The sequence below is a fragment of the Myzus persicae genome, unplaced genomic scaffold (assembly GCF_001856785.1).
Source record: "Myzus persicae strain clone G006 unplaced genomic scaffold, MPER_G0061.0, whole genome shotgun sequence".
Taxonomy (NCBI): Eukaryota; Metazoa; Arthropoda; class Insecta; order Hemiptera; family Aphididae; genus Myzus; species Myzus persicae.
The window spans coordinates 319,302-338,123 of record NW_019101855.1 but is presented as its reverse complement, the minus strand read 5'-3'; the positions used below and the strand labels follow the sequence as shown (position 1 = coordinate 338,123).

Genomic DNA, 18,822 nt, shown 5'->3' with positions numbered 1-18,822 from the left:
TGAAACATTAAACATCATTTAACTCGATTTCCATCGAGATGACATATACTACGTTTGCATTTCAGAAGCATTATAAAATTTTTTTTTTTTTTGTTTGTTTGGGTACTTCAACGTGAACATTAAATTTCATGGTAATTGTACACTCGGTCTGTTATTATGTAAGTCGATTGTTTAAGAAAAACAAAAACGATAAATATAAATGTAAATTATTCAATATGCAAAATAAAAACGAGGGAAATCGTTAATACTAAATAGACGTATTAGGTACTTATAATTTAAAATAAAATACGAACATAGAACCTCTAACTTATTTTTTTAAAGTATATAATATCGTTTTTCATCTAGCTAGTTAACAGAAATAATAGCTATTCATTGTTGAAAGCAAACATAATTTATAGAATATTTGGTTTAAGATAACGAATTTGAACGTGTTTTTTTTTCTATTTTTTGTACTCAATTACATGAAATACAAATAAATTAATAAATTAGGCAAACATTGAATCGTGTTCACTCGATATACAGCGGTCACTTAACCTCAGCTTTTACTCAAAAATAAATCAGTAATGTTATGAAACCAAACGTATTATGTATTCGTATTTTCTGGATACTTATTTTCTTTCTCTACGCAAATAATAATTATACTCAAGAGACTTAACCATTTGGCTCGCATAATTAACTATATCGACACAGAATAAGTAAACGACGAGTAGAAACGTGTGGACTGTAATACGCGTTTGTAAATAAATGATTTTCAATGACGGGAAAGATCGCGATCCATCTTTTTTTGAATAAATATTTTTTATAAAACTCGTCGTTTAACGTATCGAAATTCATCGGGACCCTCACTGTCCTATATCTATCATGTACCAGCAACTAAATATACTCCTTTGAAGCCGGATTCAGGGCTACGTCTTGTGTTGTGTCGTGTCGATTAAATCGCATTGTGATTGGAAGTCAATTTTTCGGTATCATGAAATAACCGAGATGCAACCGAATGTACCAAGAATTGACTGCAGCTCAACTCTTAAACCAATATGGTTACCAGTTGTTAACATAGCTACCACGCCCTCGACGACTAGACACACGACTTAGCAGTGAATCCGACTCAAGTCAAGACTTGAGTCGGAATGACGGTATGTTGCTTTTAACTTTACGCTTCACGTACGATGCACATACGACCACACATCACATGCGCAAACATTTTTTTTTATTATTATTGATTTTAATTGAAATCAAGCTCGGCAACTATGGACATTAGCATTTTTAGGGGATTACGGACTACGGTTGGTCCGGGACACGTGTATCTGTGATTTGTCACTAAAACCCAGGTCACCCATCCGAGAATTATAGTGACCTCGGCCGATGCTTAGAACGCGCTCTGTGACTGAGGACAACCACTACGCCACTCCGGGCCACATCATAATATAGTAGTATTTTATCCATTATTATAATATTGCTAAATACTCACGTTCTCAGTGTCCATGATGTTGCAGCACTGGCCAACGGACGTGATACGCTGGTGAGGGTTGATCATCACTGTGTCCGCCGGCGACGGCACCGCCCACGATTCGCAATATCCTCTGCACGCGTTGGTTGTGATGGGGAATTCCACGCAGTTGGGTATGCTGATCTTCCTCGTGTGACCTGTCAATGATATGACAAGTAATATATTGTTAACAATAATAATAAAGCGATGCAATGACGTCACACATCGTGTTTGTAATATTATGGAATAGATTACGGTGACCATCACGACTGGCAGTCAGGTTGGTTGACTTGGCAAAGATTGAGCAAAGGATAGTGGATATGATGAGGATATTATTATGATAACTTCAGTATTACGACGACTGTCTAGGATAATAAATACGAAGAAACGAAATTTGTGTTTTTATAATATAACGTCATTACCCATGTTTAACTTATAATTCACTAAATCATTATTTCTATCGTTCGACCTTGGCGGTGTCAGTATACTCACTAACAATTGGTTTTTGAAACAACAGGTCGTATATTACCAAACTATGAAAACTATTAAAATTTAAAATTATTTCTTACGTTGTATAAAATATGTGTTATTATATAAAATCGAAACTTAATTTTCTGCGCTTCTCGATATCTAGGGCCGTAAAAATCAATAAATAACAGTAACTATATAAGCGGTAGGTCAAAAATGGAGGATTTAATTTAACAACGGTTCGGTCGACGTTTAAACGCCAGCGGGGAACCCCGATTAAAAGGTTCTGGCCACCTAACACAACAATACTATAATACCTGTAAATTGTAATGAAGCATATATAGTGTTAGGTCACTTAACCTAACCTAACCTAACTTAAGTGTTAGTAAAGACACCACTGGCACAATTCATTCGATTTCCCTACCTTTGTTGGGCTTAACTTTTAAACCCACTACACGACGCTGTCGTGATGGTGGCGGTGGTGAAGGAAATGTGGGCGAAGACGGGAGATTGTGGTGGTTATGGCGGTGAAGATGGAAAAGGGGAGAGGGGTGATGATGGTGATGGTGGTGCATCGATATAGTCTTACGATATTTTTCAGAAACGCAAATATATATATTTATTCGTACATAAATATGGTAATATTGTATTATATGATAGACGTCGTCATTTATCAAACAACACGATAGTAATATTATCATATCATATTAATGGTCCGTATACTATTTACATGACATTTGATAGTGTTACATAATATTATTATTATCTTGATACGATCTATTCGAATGCGGTTTCGGAAAAAAAATACTTAAAAAAATAAACCATCGTAATTTATAGCTACCGCCATTTATAGCATGTATTTTTGACGGTTGGAATGAAATTTGACACACACGCTAAAATACAATATTCGATGCGACTATATAAAATTGTTAACATACATCATGGAAGCTGTGATAATTTAATGTAACCATTAAATTGCAACGCAATTTGTATTATAGTAGATAAAACGAATTAATATCATATAGGCAGTCCGTCGATGTTAATGTAATCGTAACACAATATTAATCGCACAGTTTAAGAATGAAACGGTTCTAAGACGATAATATTCCACGTTTTCGATGTATAAAAAAACATTTTAAACTTCGTTAATTCTCCTGTACGTTGATGAAACTGGTCATAAAATATTATTTTGGCTAACACCAAACAATTCTACATGATGTTTTTATTGCTTGTTTGACTTACGTATTAAACAACACGGCTAATTCTCGGTCAATCGGCTAAAAATAGTTAAATCTCCAAGCACGAAAAAGATTCTGAATTATTTATTATATTTAACCGACGAAAAAAAATGCACGCGTTTCGTCCGCCCCGTGTAAACTTGTGCCTGTAAATATTTATATCCCGAACTCGAGAGGAAAAGTCGTGGAAATGTCGTCGACACCCTTGGAAGTTACGCGGACGGCGTGCGAATTATGCCCGTCCCAGATGGTTTGACGCATTTCCCAAAAACACTTATACTGCACTCGGCCATCGTGTATCTCATTTGGATGTGACTGATGATAGGAAATAGAAACAATTAATGCGAAAAACTGATTGTCATAGTATAAGTGAGTAACTATAAAGTCGTATACGAAATAAACACACAGCTGATACAGACACAATAGAGTGTAAAAATAAATATAAGAACGAACAGTACACAAACGACCAATATTTATGGCGCCAACCGGCGCGGGATTAAACGTCACCGTTTAGAATATAAACAAAATAAGCGCAACGATAAGGACAGCGGTCGAGAGAATAACGGAAAAATGTCCGCGGTTTAGGTGTTTTCGTTTCGACCCTCAAAGTGCATAAATCGGTACACATAATATCATAATTTTTTATCGTATTTCTCATGATTTTATCGTGTGTTGTATGAATTTTTTTTCAAAATTATTATCCTTCACCTATCCGTATTCCGTTCTCGGCGGATAAAAAAAAAACATCCGTCGACTCTTGATTTTTGGACAACCTGTGTTTTTTGTTTACTAGTATTATGAACACTGTTCAACGAAATATGTTGATATAAAAAAATATAGAATCATAAACTATTTTTGTTTACAACAGTTCAAAGCTTAGACGAGCCTAAGCCCAGAAAACAACGATCGGTGCTAAGCGCCCCAGATATTTCGTGAAAATTTAATATGTCTATTTTGGTAGCAGTGTCGTCTCTATATACCACACGACTATGGTTCTTGTTGTCATCGCGCCGTATACTCACCTACTTTGTGGCAACCTGGTTTCTGCCAAGTGTTGGAACCAGTCGCCAACGGAGACGGCAACACCGCCAAGATGAATATCGACATCATCGCAGCGCTTTTCCACCACCGAAACTTGTCCATTTCACTGAAGTAAGACATCAGACTCGATCTGAAAACCGATATTTATTTTACAGATTATTATGTTATTAATAGCAAATTGTTACTGTTATTATGGTTATTATGATTATTATCGTTATGATTTATGAAGTCCGAAATGTTAAAATTTTACTACAAACAATTTATATAATATGCAGTGTTTAAAATATTTTTTTCAATGAATTCAAAGTATTTTCTGATTCATTTCGATGGGTTCAATGGCACTGAAAAATAAAAAATACTACCAACAATTACATTGAACTTCGCGGTAGAATGTGGTAGAGTCATACGACTTTCCTGCGAATATAACTTTTTATGTATATATATAGATATAGGTTGTATTTTTTATTTAGTTCAGTTGTCGAAATATACATAGGTATTTAAGTTTCATACTATATATACTATAATATATAGTATGAAAACTTCAATTGGGCGTCGACTGTAGACATTGTGTGAACAAAAACCAAGATGAAACGATTTTAAATGGTTTTGTTAACTATGTATACTTTACTATACCAAGGTACTGTATTTCCTGGGAACATATAGTGACCACGAAAGAAGTCACTGGAAAAAAGAGCGTGGAACACAATTGACATTATTCCCTTTTTTAGTTTTTGTTTTCATAAACTTTATCAATTTTAATCCTCCATAATAACACCTTCGCTATCGCACCGAAAATATGTGTAGACCACACGGCGTTCGAGCAAACTCAAACAGCAGATACATTTACATACTTCACTATGTGCCGACTGACACGTTGACTAAAATACGAACATAATACCATTGAGTGTATAATTCTTTATGAATATTATAATCTAAATACTCAATGATGATAAGTATAGTCATTAATATCCGTGCAGCATACATTCATTTCCCGCTATAATAATTTTATTTTGAACGATCCAAAAGTGAGGGTACTAAATTATTCAAAAATAAAAAATAAATTGCGTGGTGAAAATTAAAACGCTAGTTCTTAAAATTACACTTCTTTTTACGATAAAATCGCACTTTAATACTTTTACCGTTAAAAGTTTTAATTGAGTACTCTGAAACTCCAATTCTCTTAATGGATCCTATGAAAACTAATAATACAAACTATAATAAACCACACAATTCTAAAAACCAGTAAACCGTATAAACTGTTAAAACCAGAGCGAGGATGTGTGTTGTGTGTTGCCAAAAAACTTCAATCGTAAATTTGAAAAAATCATGTCTATTATATTTTCTATAATTTTAACTCACTAAAAGTACAACCATCTATTAATAATACATACTCTTGTATTACGTCAAAATTAAATGATATTTAAGAATTGCAATTCTTGGATACAAAATGATTTAGATGTTTTCATGATTTTGACAAATCTCTCACAAACTCAAAACTGTTCATTATCCTTCTCAAGATCGGCAACAGGCGTATTAATGTCAGAAATTAAATTGTGAGAGTTATCAAGTTGTACAAACCTTTTTTGAAAAATGTGGACCCTGAATACACGAAATATAGTTAATAGGTATTCAAAATTGTCACGTTTACCGTTTTGTATGACATTCAACTACGTTCTATGTTATATTATTCGTAGGGAACAAATTATGTACTCCGAGATTAGTAATTTTGTCCATCACGTACATTAAATTTAATGCTTTGAGCAACAGCATCATTCCAATGATCACCCAGCTGGTAAATTAAGATAATTGTTATAAAGCAAATGAATAATATTCTTTCAAAAAATTAGTCTAGTATTAAGAGGTGAGTTTTGAATATATTTAGTGTATATAATATAGTGCATGGCTTATTATATTACTTATAGTTTTGACGTAGCTAGCTAGAAATTCGTTCAATAACAATACGAGTAAGTATGTAAGTCGTAAAATGATTATCTTTTTAGTAGTTCCAATTAATGATTTATAGTCAATACAGACTTATGGAACTGATTGTTTAGTGAAATCATAAAATAATAATATTTAAAATAAAAACTAAACCAACAGTATGTTTGTAATTCTAAAGTAACCATAATATGTTAATAAAACTTTATACCGGGTAATTGAATCATTTATATGGATCTAATGGTTTTAACTTGAACTTACTATGACATAACATAATTTGTTATGTTAATTTGATGCGGTATAGGCTACAATATTGTTAGAAAAACTTATCAAGTAGACCTCAGGTTCAGTACCGGGGAATTATTGATTCCGCCGAAACTACCTGTTTAAAAAAAAGGTTTGTATCGATTCCGCCAGCTATTAATTCCGCCGGCTACTGTTTATAATATTACACATCAATTCCGCCGGACACTGTTTATCCCCCCTCCCTGTATATGTATTTTAAAATACATAGTATATAATAAGAATAAAAAAAAAATAATTGTATAATTCAAAAATAAAATGTATATTATTCTAATTAATTCGTGTAAGTATGTGAATAAATGATAAAATATTAAAATGTATATAGTCTGAATTGTATAAAATGATAATAATAATTGTATAAATGTATAATTCAAAATTAAAATGTATAATCTAATTAAAATAAATATAACATAAATGTAACTACTTTTGGTAATATTTGGACACATGTTTTAAATAAGTAATCTTAGAAATTGTATTATTCTTCAAATCGTTTGATAATTTTTTAATATTTTGTTTTCACTATTTTTACTAATTATATTTATATTAATTCCAATTATATGTATGTAAGTGTCAGTTTGTTGACTCGTTTTATTTTTATTATTTTATACAATTTAAACTATACATTTTATAAAATATTCACATACACGTATTAATTAGACTATACATTTTAGTTTTGAATTATTATACAATTATTATTATTTTATATATATATATCATAAAGTATATTATGCAGGACTGTAATTTTAAAAATACGTTTACAAATACAAGGGAGGGATAAACAGTAGCCGGCGGAATCAATATGTAGATATTATAAACGGTAGCCGGCGGAGTCAATAGCCGGCGGAATCGATATAAAATCGGCGGAATCGATATACGCCCTCAGTACCTTCTGCAATTATACTGATTATTCTACTGACAGTTAATTTTCTTTATTGTGAATTTCTTCCAAATAACTAATTTGAGAAATATATTTTTTCTTATTGTATTTATAACATGTGATGATAACGAATAATTGACAAAAACTAAAAAAAATTGTATGAAATCAACTGGTTAAGATAACTAAATTGCCTACACCAGTGTAACCACATTAAGTGGAATTCGATGTTCCTACCTATATTATGTTCCATGACCTATATAATTTTCTCAAGAAACCAATTCTGTTAATTAAACCATAATCATAAAGTTTTCCATAGCAACTGTTAAGGATAGTGTACTAGTGTGGGTGAAATGGAAATAAGTGAGTAGGTGAAATATATGGTTATTATAACATAATCTTATGTTTAATATGCATAATGTGGTATTTTCATGCAAATACCTAAAAGTTAATATTCATTATTTAATAATTTTGGGATTTTATAATTGGTTTCCACTGTTTCCAAGCAATACTATGCTCAATTTTGAACTAGCGCTTCATACGATTTGAGTAGATATTTTAACATTTTGATGGTTTCATTTTGAAATTGTAAAATAAAATGATGAAAAAAATGTATTATTTTTCTACTCAAAATGTATAAATGTCCATAAAAATTTGGAAAAAAATACCTGAACATCACAGCAATACACAAAAATATCATATTGTTATTAGACATAAAATAAAAATAATGTTTACACATTTATATCATACTTGGATTGTATCTTAAAAGACTCAAAAATAAAATGTAAATTTAACTGGGGACTTTTAGTATTATATACTATCTATATATGTAGATTTATTTTCTTCATTCTTAATAAAGTTTTTTTTTATGCTTATTAACATGTATAAATTTAAATTTATTTCCCATTATTCCTGTTTTGTTTCGACGCCTATATAGTAGCAAAATATAAAAATAATGGTCGTTCGCCTCCGCAATTTTTAGCCGGTTAAGGAACTTTTGTTATTGCAATAATAACATCGGGAATTAAGAATTCAAAATACAGTCACTTTAGAAGTCCCTCGGACCTACCAACCTCGTAGAATATAAAATACCGGTACCTTTGAAGAGTTAGAATATAAAACATAATGCTACGGTATAAAAAAAAAATATGAATATAAAAGTCCAACGACAAAAACAACAGGAAAAGATGAATACAAAAAAAACTCGGAGCTTTATTCACAGTGGTTACAGACGTGTCCAGCTGCATGCATACACGATCACGTCCAACTTTATCAAACGAAATAAAAACCAAAACTAGTTTAGACGAAATTATTATAAAACCCCATCGCTGCAGTTGTATTATTGGCGTCAGGTCCTCTTACAGAGAACTGAAGAGTGCGTGCTCAGCGGTGTTATCCAAACCCTACGCACAGACATCGCGGCTTACACCCGACCACAATCGTACTGAAAATAGTGCAATTTTTTATCGTCAACGACGTTTATTGACGGCGATCCACAGAACCGCGGAGTCGGGGAGGGTGAGACACTCCCGCGGAAAACAAAAATCGACGCCTCGCGAGTTTACCAAAAATATATCCTAGAAACACGGTCGAGTATCAAATTTCAGCGTATTTAATTCTCATCGAAAATGTGACTGAGTAGTACCCGCACCCATTGTAATACGAATCGGCCTCGAACCGCGGTATCGGTTGCCATGACGTATAATATATACCGCACGTGTATGGATGAGGTATGAATATTGTTTTGTATTGTACACGCAAACAATATCGCCGCCGCCGATGAGACGTAAAAACTTTGACTGTGAGGTAAACTTACAATACGAGACTGCACTACAATGCAATGCACGTATACGTGGTGTATAGCTGGTGCATTGTGCACATTATTGCCACGACTCATTTGGAGAAAACCATAGTTCTGGTATTTTTTGAGAGTGGTTGGGGGGGGGGGGTTGAATTTTAAAGTGATGATTAAAAATAATTTATATCATAATATTATTATGTAGGTACTTCATTTTAATAATATTTTAGTGTGAAATTTTTTTTAAAAATTATTTCGGTGGCAATTTTATTAAATACTTTAATTTCCATATTTGACAGAGAATCGAAGAAAATCCACTAAAGCGATCCGGATCTATGGGATAGTCTTCGTACAAGTATTGATTCGAACCTGCGTTAATAATGCGATGGAAAAATACTTCAACGATCGGATCGTCTATATTTTAAAACTAAAAATATATATGTAAGTATACTTTGCAAAATTAATTTATTACGTTTCAACGTGTTAAGCTGCTAGCTGCTTCAGTATCGTGACAAACTTTATGATAAAGAAAAATACTATTTCTTTATTTGGGTTCATATATCCACCAAAGAGCTGTATTAAAAATCATACGGAACAAACATTTTATGGAAGACTAAATCCACAATTCACAACACGGTGATTAATGACTACGTGAGTACTATATATTTCTGAATAACATGAAACACTTATAATTCGAATTCTTTTAAACAAGTGCTTTCGTTTTGGCCCAAAAAAAAAGATTTCGAAAACGTTCAAAACAATAGAAAACGATATAACATGTCCATAAGAATGAAACTCTTCATTAAATGTAAGCTGAAAACTATGATATAAGAACCATGATTAATTATTATTCATAATATTACTCTGGAACAAACCAAACATTATTATTCCTAAATCCCCTAACCTATATATTACGTAATAATATTAACTAAAAAGAATTGCGTTCTGGATTAATGAAGTATTTTCGTTTAACAGATATAATATTTACAATAAATTATTATTATATTTTACATATAATATATTATACACGAAATATTTAAGTATGTCTACAAATAGTTTAAAACGTTCCAATTAAACAAACCGCATTTTAAAGTTACATAATTATTCAGTTTCATCTTAAAACTTTGAAATATTTATATTTACAGAATGTAAAAAGACTTTAAAAAGTTTAACGGTTTTACTTGACTTTCAAAAGTAGGAAATAAAAATGTAATAAGATATCCATTAAAAAAATAATAAATTAAATAAATAATTAAATATAATTAAAATATGCATCAAAGAGCGAAAATATGACGTAGTCTATGAAGATTTTGATGGCTAATACCGAAAATCTGAAATTTAAATTTTAAATTTACATGTTTTCTAATTACATTATGAGGAAGGAAAAAGTACAACATAGCACATATTTGAACCAACTTTGTGGTGTAACGTTTTTAAATACAGTTAACATATTAGTAAAATTATTAGTAAGATAGTTTAACTTAGTTGGAATGTCGGTTTTCTAGGATGTATTCATTTTAATCTAAGTTGCGAGGATTTTTAAATATTTTACACACTCAGGACTTGCTTTTCTATATCGTAAAAAAAAGGGTACAGACATAAATAATGAAGTTGTTTAAGTTTGATAATAGGATCGATTTACTCATATAATAAATCTAATTACACAACATTGGTTCTGCTGAACACAAATTATCAATGTTGAACGTTTGTAACACTATTTTAGACCGAGACTACACTGTGGATGAAACATCCTTTTAATGAAATAATTTTGCATAAAAGATTAAAAAAAATATATTCTTAATAATATCTTGAAATAAAAAAATACTATTGTGGAACGAATAAGGTTTATTGTTTTGGTAATGACACGATAAGAACATCTAATAAGTAATGTCGATAAAAAAAAACTCATAAATAAGCAGTAAAAATATCTATTCTACATAAAAACTAAATGGTTAAACATTTGGTTTCTTCTTATAAACTTCTTTGTATAAATAATTTTTAAGCACCTATAAGAAAACAAATGTAAAAAACAGTAGCACAAAATTAAATTATTATTTTATAGGTGTGAACATGATGTATGAAAAGAATTGTATATAAAACTTATATAAGATTAGTCACTTTGGGTAGTATTTTTACTACAAGCAAATTAACAGTTATAATTTTAAACGACTTATATTTACGACACCAAATAATTCTAAAATTTAATTAAAATTAACCCTCATTTAGTTACTCAAAATGTGAAGGTATTTGATTATTACGGTTGAGTATCATTTTAAAACAAGATTTTATAAATTCTTCCCAACAATTTTGAAAGACATATTTTATATAATATTTATAAATACACATAAATATATAAATATTGGATGGAATATTAAGTCACAGTAAGTTTAATCTACTTTAAGTTTAAGAATAAATTAAATAGATTATTTTCAGAGGTTCATTATTTTCATTTTAGCCAGATATACCATAAACGGTAAATTTGGTAATATTTTTCCAAAATCTGGAACTAATTACACTTGATAAACATAAATTTGATATATTTTTTTCATTTTAATTCATTAAATTTTATACTTAACACTATTTAAACGTTATGCATTAAGTTTGGTATATAATTAATATATTTTCATTACAAATTTGAATTTGGAATTTAAAAGTTAATAGTTCAAAGATTTAGTTGTAAAAAATGTACGGTGATGTTTTTATAATATTCTATGGACACTTCGCAATTATTTTTAAAACGTTTAAGAAAAATGAAACATTTAGAAAACCAAAAAAAAGAAAAAAAAGAAAATTATAGATATGATTTTATAACAATATTAACAGCATTATAGACAATACATCTTAATTGCAGGTTGGCAAAGTAGGGGGAAGGGTTAGTGAGCTTAGCGTACAGAGAGCAAAGTTTCATAGTACCTATATTTTTAGATTTAAATAGACGGAAATGATATTGAGAAACACTTATATTAAAAAAATGTAATATAATTATTTTGTACGGTACTTAAAGATAATAATAATACTTATGATGTGTCGGTCAACCTTACCAGCTGTAGTAAATCAGTACACCGATGTGACTTTCAATAGGTAGTAAGTACTTATTACTTACAACCGATGGCAAGTACATTGTAAGACTAATGGGTTCCTAAACTACCTACAACTATAAACCCATTACAGCATAATAGTTCCCATTGCTGAATTTCTGCTATTCGAAAACGTAGGTATTTAAAACGACGTTTTCCTGCAATGAGGGAAGTGCCGTTTCAACGCCGTACAAATAATCGACGACTGTCGCAATAATATTATTATTATTATTATTATTATTATTGCCAACTATATATACCGACCGTATATATACTGTTAGTGGTTTTCGAAATGAAATTCCAACGGAAAAACGAGTGCGTGTCATATATAATATTTAAGTGAGTGGCATACTATTATTATTATTATTATTATTATTATTATTATTATTGTTACACTGCACAACTTTTGCGTTTCTCCGAAACGGTCGTCGAAATTAAAACGTTTGAGCCTGAAGGTTGGTAATAAACAAAGTCGCGACTAATGCGTTGCGATTTGTAGACGACAGGGGTTGATGCTCACTGTGTGGGTGGAGGATGGGTAGTGGGCCGATGTATACAAATTCACCAAGACATTGGATAGCGTCGGAAAGTTCTCGTGCCGTTTGTACTTACGCCCATTGTACCTATTCTACGGTTAGTACCGCCGTCGCAGTAGAGTTTCGGATTAAAAATAAAAACGACAAAACTAAACAAAACGGAACGAAAGCGCCGCCGCCGAGTCTGCAGACTGGGTAATAATTAACTGCCTCCAAAGAATTTTCCGGTGAACTCGCGACGTAACTTATTACTTTTTTACTTTGATGATTGGAAACCCGTGGACGGTCGATGGCGTTTTGATACCACTCCATCTGCGAATAGGGTTTACACTCGAAAATCATCCTGTTACCGCTGTAGACATTGAAGTATCTTAACGGTTTGTGATGATATAATGTTATATTCGTAGAGCCGATTAATTGTTATCAATGACAGATTCGCTAAAGAAAATTCGACGAGTAGGAAAATGCGATGTTAATCGACGGTTAAATTAGCGATGTGAACAATCGTTATTTCTATCATTTTAATATAGTTTGTTATTTTTGATATGATCATTATGTTAAAAATAAATAAACATATATTTATCATTTTTTTAGGAACCGGAAATAACTTCAAATGACCAAGTCAGAAAAATTTTTAAAAAAAAAACCACACAAAACACACAATTTTCAAATTCGGAAATTAGAAACTATTTAAATCCATATATTTACTTGGAATAACATAAAATCGTTGTCCTGAAATTTACCTGCCAATGTTTTTTTTATAATATATTTACATATAATGTAATTATAAACAACTTCCTATCATCATAAAAATATTTTCATCACTAAATATGTTTAACATTAAAAATGAATATTTTTTTTAACTTGTCATTATATTATCAGTATACTATTTATAGGTTACTGGACTATAAACTCTATGGAATCGATGGGGTCCAAGGGTCATCCATAGGAAAACTGTATTTTTCATTCTTAATTCCCGATGTTTTTATTCGAATAACAAAAGTCCCATTACTAACTACAAACTGCTAAGGCGGACAACCATTATATTCATATTTTACTACCATGGATAGACCCAAAAAATAAAAAAACAATAACATTGACAAATAAATTTAAATTTATAAATGTAAATAACAACCATAAAGCAAAGACTTCATTCCGAACGAAAAAAATACCACTATATAGGTATAACACGATAAATCCGTGGCTCAAATTCTCAGAACTTGTTAAATTTACATTTTGTTTTCTTGGAGATCAATCCAATACAAATGTGTTTCACATTTTTGTATCATGTCTAATAAAAAAAATTTTTTTTAACAATGAAATTATTGTTTTCAAGTGTTTTTTGGTTGGCTTATTGTTTCGTATTCCTATATGAAAAGGTGTAGAGGGGAAAAATGTGAAACTTTTCCAACATAACCTCTTCATAATAAATAAATAGATTGAAGGTAAACGTACATTTCAGTATTACAGTATTGAGTGTAGAGTGACACTTTATTGATCACTACAATAACAGTGTACAACACTCAAAGGAGGGCACAACTACGCATAGTCAATTACAAATAGTTATTGGCCTTACAGCAGTGACTGACACGAGAGGGGATGCAGATGGGGCGATCTCCCTTGGGTCGAGTTTTTAGCATAATTCTAATAATCTTTAATTATTGTTTATACGATTGCAATATTGTTACAAGCAGACGTGTTTGCTGCCACTATAATTTCACATAACACGCATAACTCTCAGAAATATAATATATTGCTGATGTAGATATAGTATAAATATTTTTTGAACCCCTCCCTCCTACAACCTTGAACAACCTATCAGGATCCGCCACTGCCTGACAGAGGGGTTCGGGTGAAATGGTAAAATAAAAATAAAATGACAATCGTGACGATATATAATACGGTTAATATACACGCTAGGCTGTGGAAAAGATAGAGAAAATAATTTCCATTGCGGTTTTATTTTAACTCTAGCCCTCCCCTCCCCTTTCACAGTTCCCTGCTCAGATATGGCCCTGCAAACGATACAATACGCGTGGGAAAATTATAATAATACAGTTATAAATACCTGCGAAACTTACTAATAACCAAACGGGCGATCAACAGGTTAGCGGAGGCGTTATTTAATTGTGACATCACGAAATTGAGAAACGCACCAACTTTTGCCCAAAACGTGATGACAGATTATCAACGCACAAACGAATGTTCGAAAAATCTAAAATGTTAATGACAAACACGGCTGCATCGGTTCTCTACATAGAAGTCGTGCGAATATTAAATACAAATCCTCGGTTTACTAAATCAGATGTGTACGGTACACGGTGTACGTATGCTCAGACTCGACAGTCCAAGAAAGAGCATTTTCCTTTTTATTAACACTTTTCTTAAGTTTGGTTTCACGTCTGTCTGTGATCAAATCTTGCGCGCTCGATTTGAGGCACTTTTTGAAGATGAAAAATTCTGAAAATTGGTATAGACCTTGGTCTTGGATGACAATACAATAATCCGTTGTCATTTTGGGACATGGACCAAAAAAAAAAAAAAGGATTGTCCCCACGACGTCGCCGTAATATCTCTCGCAGATATTGAACTTTCTCTCTTCCCCAAAAAAAACCGCAACCTCTTACGAAGCAAGTATAGGCGTGTCCTATCCATTATTATAATATCTATGGTAACAACGGTAATTATTATCAAATAACATTATACCGGTATTCTGATATAGGTACCGAAAACACCGGATACCGATATTCTTTAAACACTACAGTCAGCAGTGAAAATAAGAGCAACAGACTGTTCGTAACTTCATGTTCTACCGATGTGGTTGATTAGATCAATCTGTCCGCTGCCAAAATGAAAAATAAGTAAATTAAATTTCTTATCAAACTCCTTATCAATAAAAAGCAACATTTAAGAAAATCCCATTAAATCCTATCAAAAACTCAAAACCCAGAGTTTCCCCTTGACGGGGGACATCGTAGTGGCCTCCCGGACCTAAATCAAGCAAAAAAAAAATTTCCAAAATGGGGGGAGGGGGTGCCCCCGTTCCCTAAAGCGGAAAACTGTAGTCTTCAGCTTAAAGAGGCGTTCCCCCTTAGCCCGAGGTCTAGTTTGATTCTTTTTGTTTCACAAACATATTTCTTAAACGTTTAATAAAAATATTTACTTTCAACTAAAAAGTAGAAAATAAAAAATAAAAAAAAAAATTTTAAAAACACACTTTTCCATAAAAACATTTAAAAAAAAATTTTAAAAATTGCACTAAAAAGACAAAAATAATTCTCTGTACTTAAAAATAATGAAAAATTTATTGATGAAAAATTTAAAAGTGTGAGGTGCATCATACAAAACATTAAAAGCCGAGCTAAGTCTCACATACACTTCTTTGTTCAATCATGTTTATAAGATAGTGACTGGGAATATATGTCAAGTGTATGAGCACCACACACTTTTAAATTTTTCATCAGTAAATTTTTCATTATTTTTAAGTACAGAGAATTATTTTTGTCTTTTTAGTACAATTTTTAAAATTTTTTTTTAAATGTTTTTATGGAAAAGTGTGTTTTTAAAATTTTTTTTTTTATTTTTTCAATATTATTATTCGTCAAACATGCCTCGCGCACATTTTCGGGTCACAGGTCACAGTACATGTATTTTAATTCTTATGTAGAAGTGTGATGTGTAATATCGCAAATATATAAATATATATATTATAATAACTGCATACGCCTAGTAGATTAAACCACCGGCGACGTCGCCGTTAAGGCCTAATTCAACGAACTCGTAAGCAAAGATTTTTTCATTTCGCTGTGCATACAAAAACCCAAAATGCCTATTTCTACAATGTCTGCGATTGGAATTTTCGATAAAAATATAACATAGCTTAAAGGAATTATAGTTATCCAAGAAAGCATCACATAATACGATTGTACATCGATTGTATTTAAACTACGCTAACTTTAAAGTAATAAATTGATATAATATAATGTGAAATAAAACAAAATGTACAATGTGTTAACTGGAAATTACGGCGTATCAACTACACGCCCACTTCGTACGAAATTCGACAATAAATTATTTGTCTAATAAATGAAGTGAGGTGAAAAATATTTCTTTAATGTATAAATTGTGTGTAGGTTTATTTGCCCGCGAATATTAACGAAATCGCAGTTTGCCCGTAACGCGCTTACGTCTAAGATAATTAAAACTTTTACCTTTTCAGAATTCGCAAGATCATGAAAGTGAAAAACAATGTTTGGATTAACAAAACATAATTACGACCCAGATACATTTTATTTTTGAAAATATTAAAACATTGCAGATTAATACTGAAATGGAAAATAAATTATTCTGGTTAAAAGCAATTAATATTTCAAGGAGAGTTTAAGTTTTTAAAGACTGAGATATAATGTTGTGATTATATGCGATTTTACAGGACAGACCACAAACACGAGGATTCGGATGAAACAACAAAATATATTATGTATCGTAAGCATAATATTAATATCAAATTTGATGCAGAGCGTTTTTTCTCACTTTAGTACACTGATGAAGAAATTAATTGACACGACTTCAGAGTAAGAAAAAAACTACGAACATTTTCATTCATTCTGCGCTAAACATGTTGTTATTTTTAAACATGACTTTATTTCAAAACTCTTCTTAATAAACTGGATGATAAGAGAAAAAAACGCATTGTTAAAACTATCCAATTTAAACGAATATAGTTACACGTTTAATGAATATTTCGAGTTGAATGAAATCCAAATTACTTTCGTGTTCGGTCTGACGTAAAGAAATGTTTATCAATAATCATGTCTAGACTACTTTCACGTAATCACGTCTGTATAATTTTCATTGCGTTACTCGTACATAGTCGAATCCAAAGCGATTTCGTGAGAAAATAATATGTTCGAAAATTCCGGACAAGATTTTTATTCTTTCCTATTCGACTGAAAAAAAAGTGTAGTTAATATAAGAACACTACATCGGAAGTAATTATACGATACCGATCATTTCCAGACATTCGTATTAAATTACCCCTCCTCTTTGAGTACGAAATTCGAAAAACTTAGATCTATACACTGTCGAAAGCGCTTATTCGAAATTGTTATTATTTTACTAATTTTTCAACGAATAACGCAATATAACTTATAGGTAGTACCGTAATAATATTATATTGGTACATCGTCAATCATCATAATATTATAATATTATAAATCTGTATTGATTCACACTTTTGAAATTTATATTAATTTGTTGACATATAATTATTATGACACGTTTTTGTTTCGTTACTGTCTCTTCTTATTGGAAAATAAAACATTGTTTTCCATTTCGTGCTTGACGACTTCGTGTGTAAGCTCTGTGGTCTAAAAACACCAAACAAAATATATTATTTTTGGTTAATTTTAGAAATATAGGTACCCACGTGTTTTATTCTTCATTGAATAGTATTCATGAAAACCAATAACGTATTACCTAAGGTTTGTTTTTTTTTCTATTGAATAATATGTTCCATACCTCATCTCGAAATAGGTGGCATATGATATGTTTCAGTGGATACGACCTTATTATGGCACCATGTACAAGTATACAACTCACAAGTTAAAACCTTAAGACAGGTACAACCGATATTTTAACACTGTACAAATGCTTGGAGACACGAACTTATGTAATAATTTATTATTTTATCTAAATATTATATTTGTCGCGGATACTTTCAATTATTTTAATATCGAGAGAAGTGAAAACAAAAGTTTAAGACGTTCTTATTATTTTAGACCCTCGTATTATTCTATAAACGACGATTTAATGTAACAAAATAGAAATAAATCCAAAAGACAAATAAAGTTAATATTAATGATTGCGGTCCATTAATAATTTCATTGTTAATGTTATCGTAAGTATGTATTTACTGTGTTTTTGTATACAATATACATATATTATATATATATATATAAATAAATATAAAGTCGTATAAATATCGTGGGCGTTCTGTTAAAAGTTACTAAGTGACTTTTTCTCGATGTTAGGCTATATTAAGCCGCAGAAACAAAATGTAAT

At 31.0% G+C, this 18,822-nt stretch overlaps 1 protein-coding gene across 1 annotated transcript in view; it reads right to left on the bottom strand.

Moving 5' to 3' along the window:
- Positions 1-18,822, bottom strand: part of LOC111030602 (thyrostimulin alpha-2 subunit) — a 53,127-nt gene that overhangs the window by 12,682 nt on the left and 21,623 nt on the right. The window contains exons 2-3 of the mRNA XM_022310173.1: positions 4,215-4,363; positions 1,469-1,644 (exon numbers count right to left, since the gene is read on the bottom strand). Of these exons, the coding sequence (XP_022165865.1) occupies positions 1,469-1,644; positions 4,215-4,353 (315 nt within the window). The 5' untranslated portion in view covers positions 4,354-4,363. The remainder of the gene's footprint in view (positions 1-1,468; positions 1,645-4,214; positions 4,364-18,822) is intronic.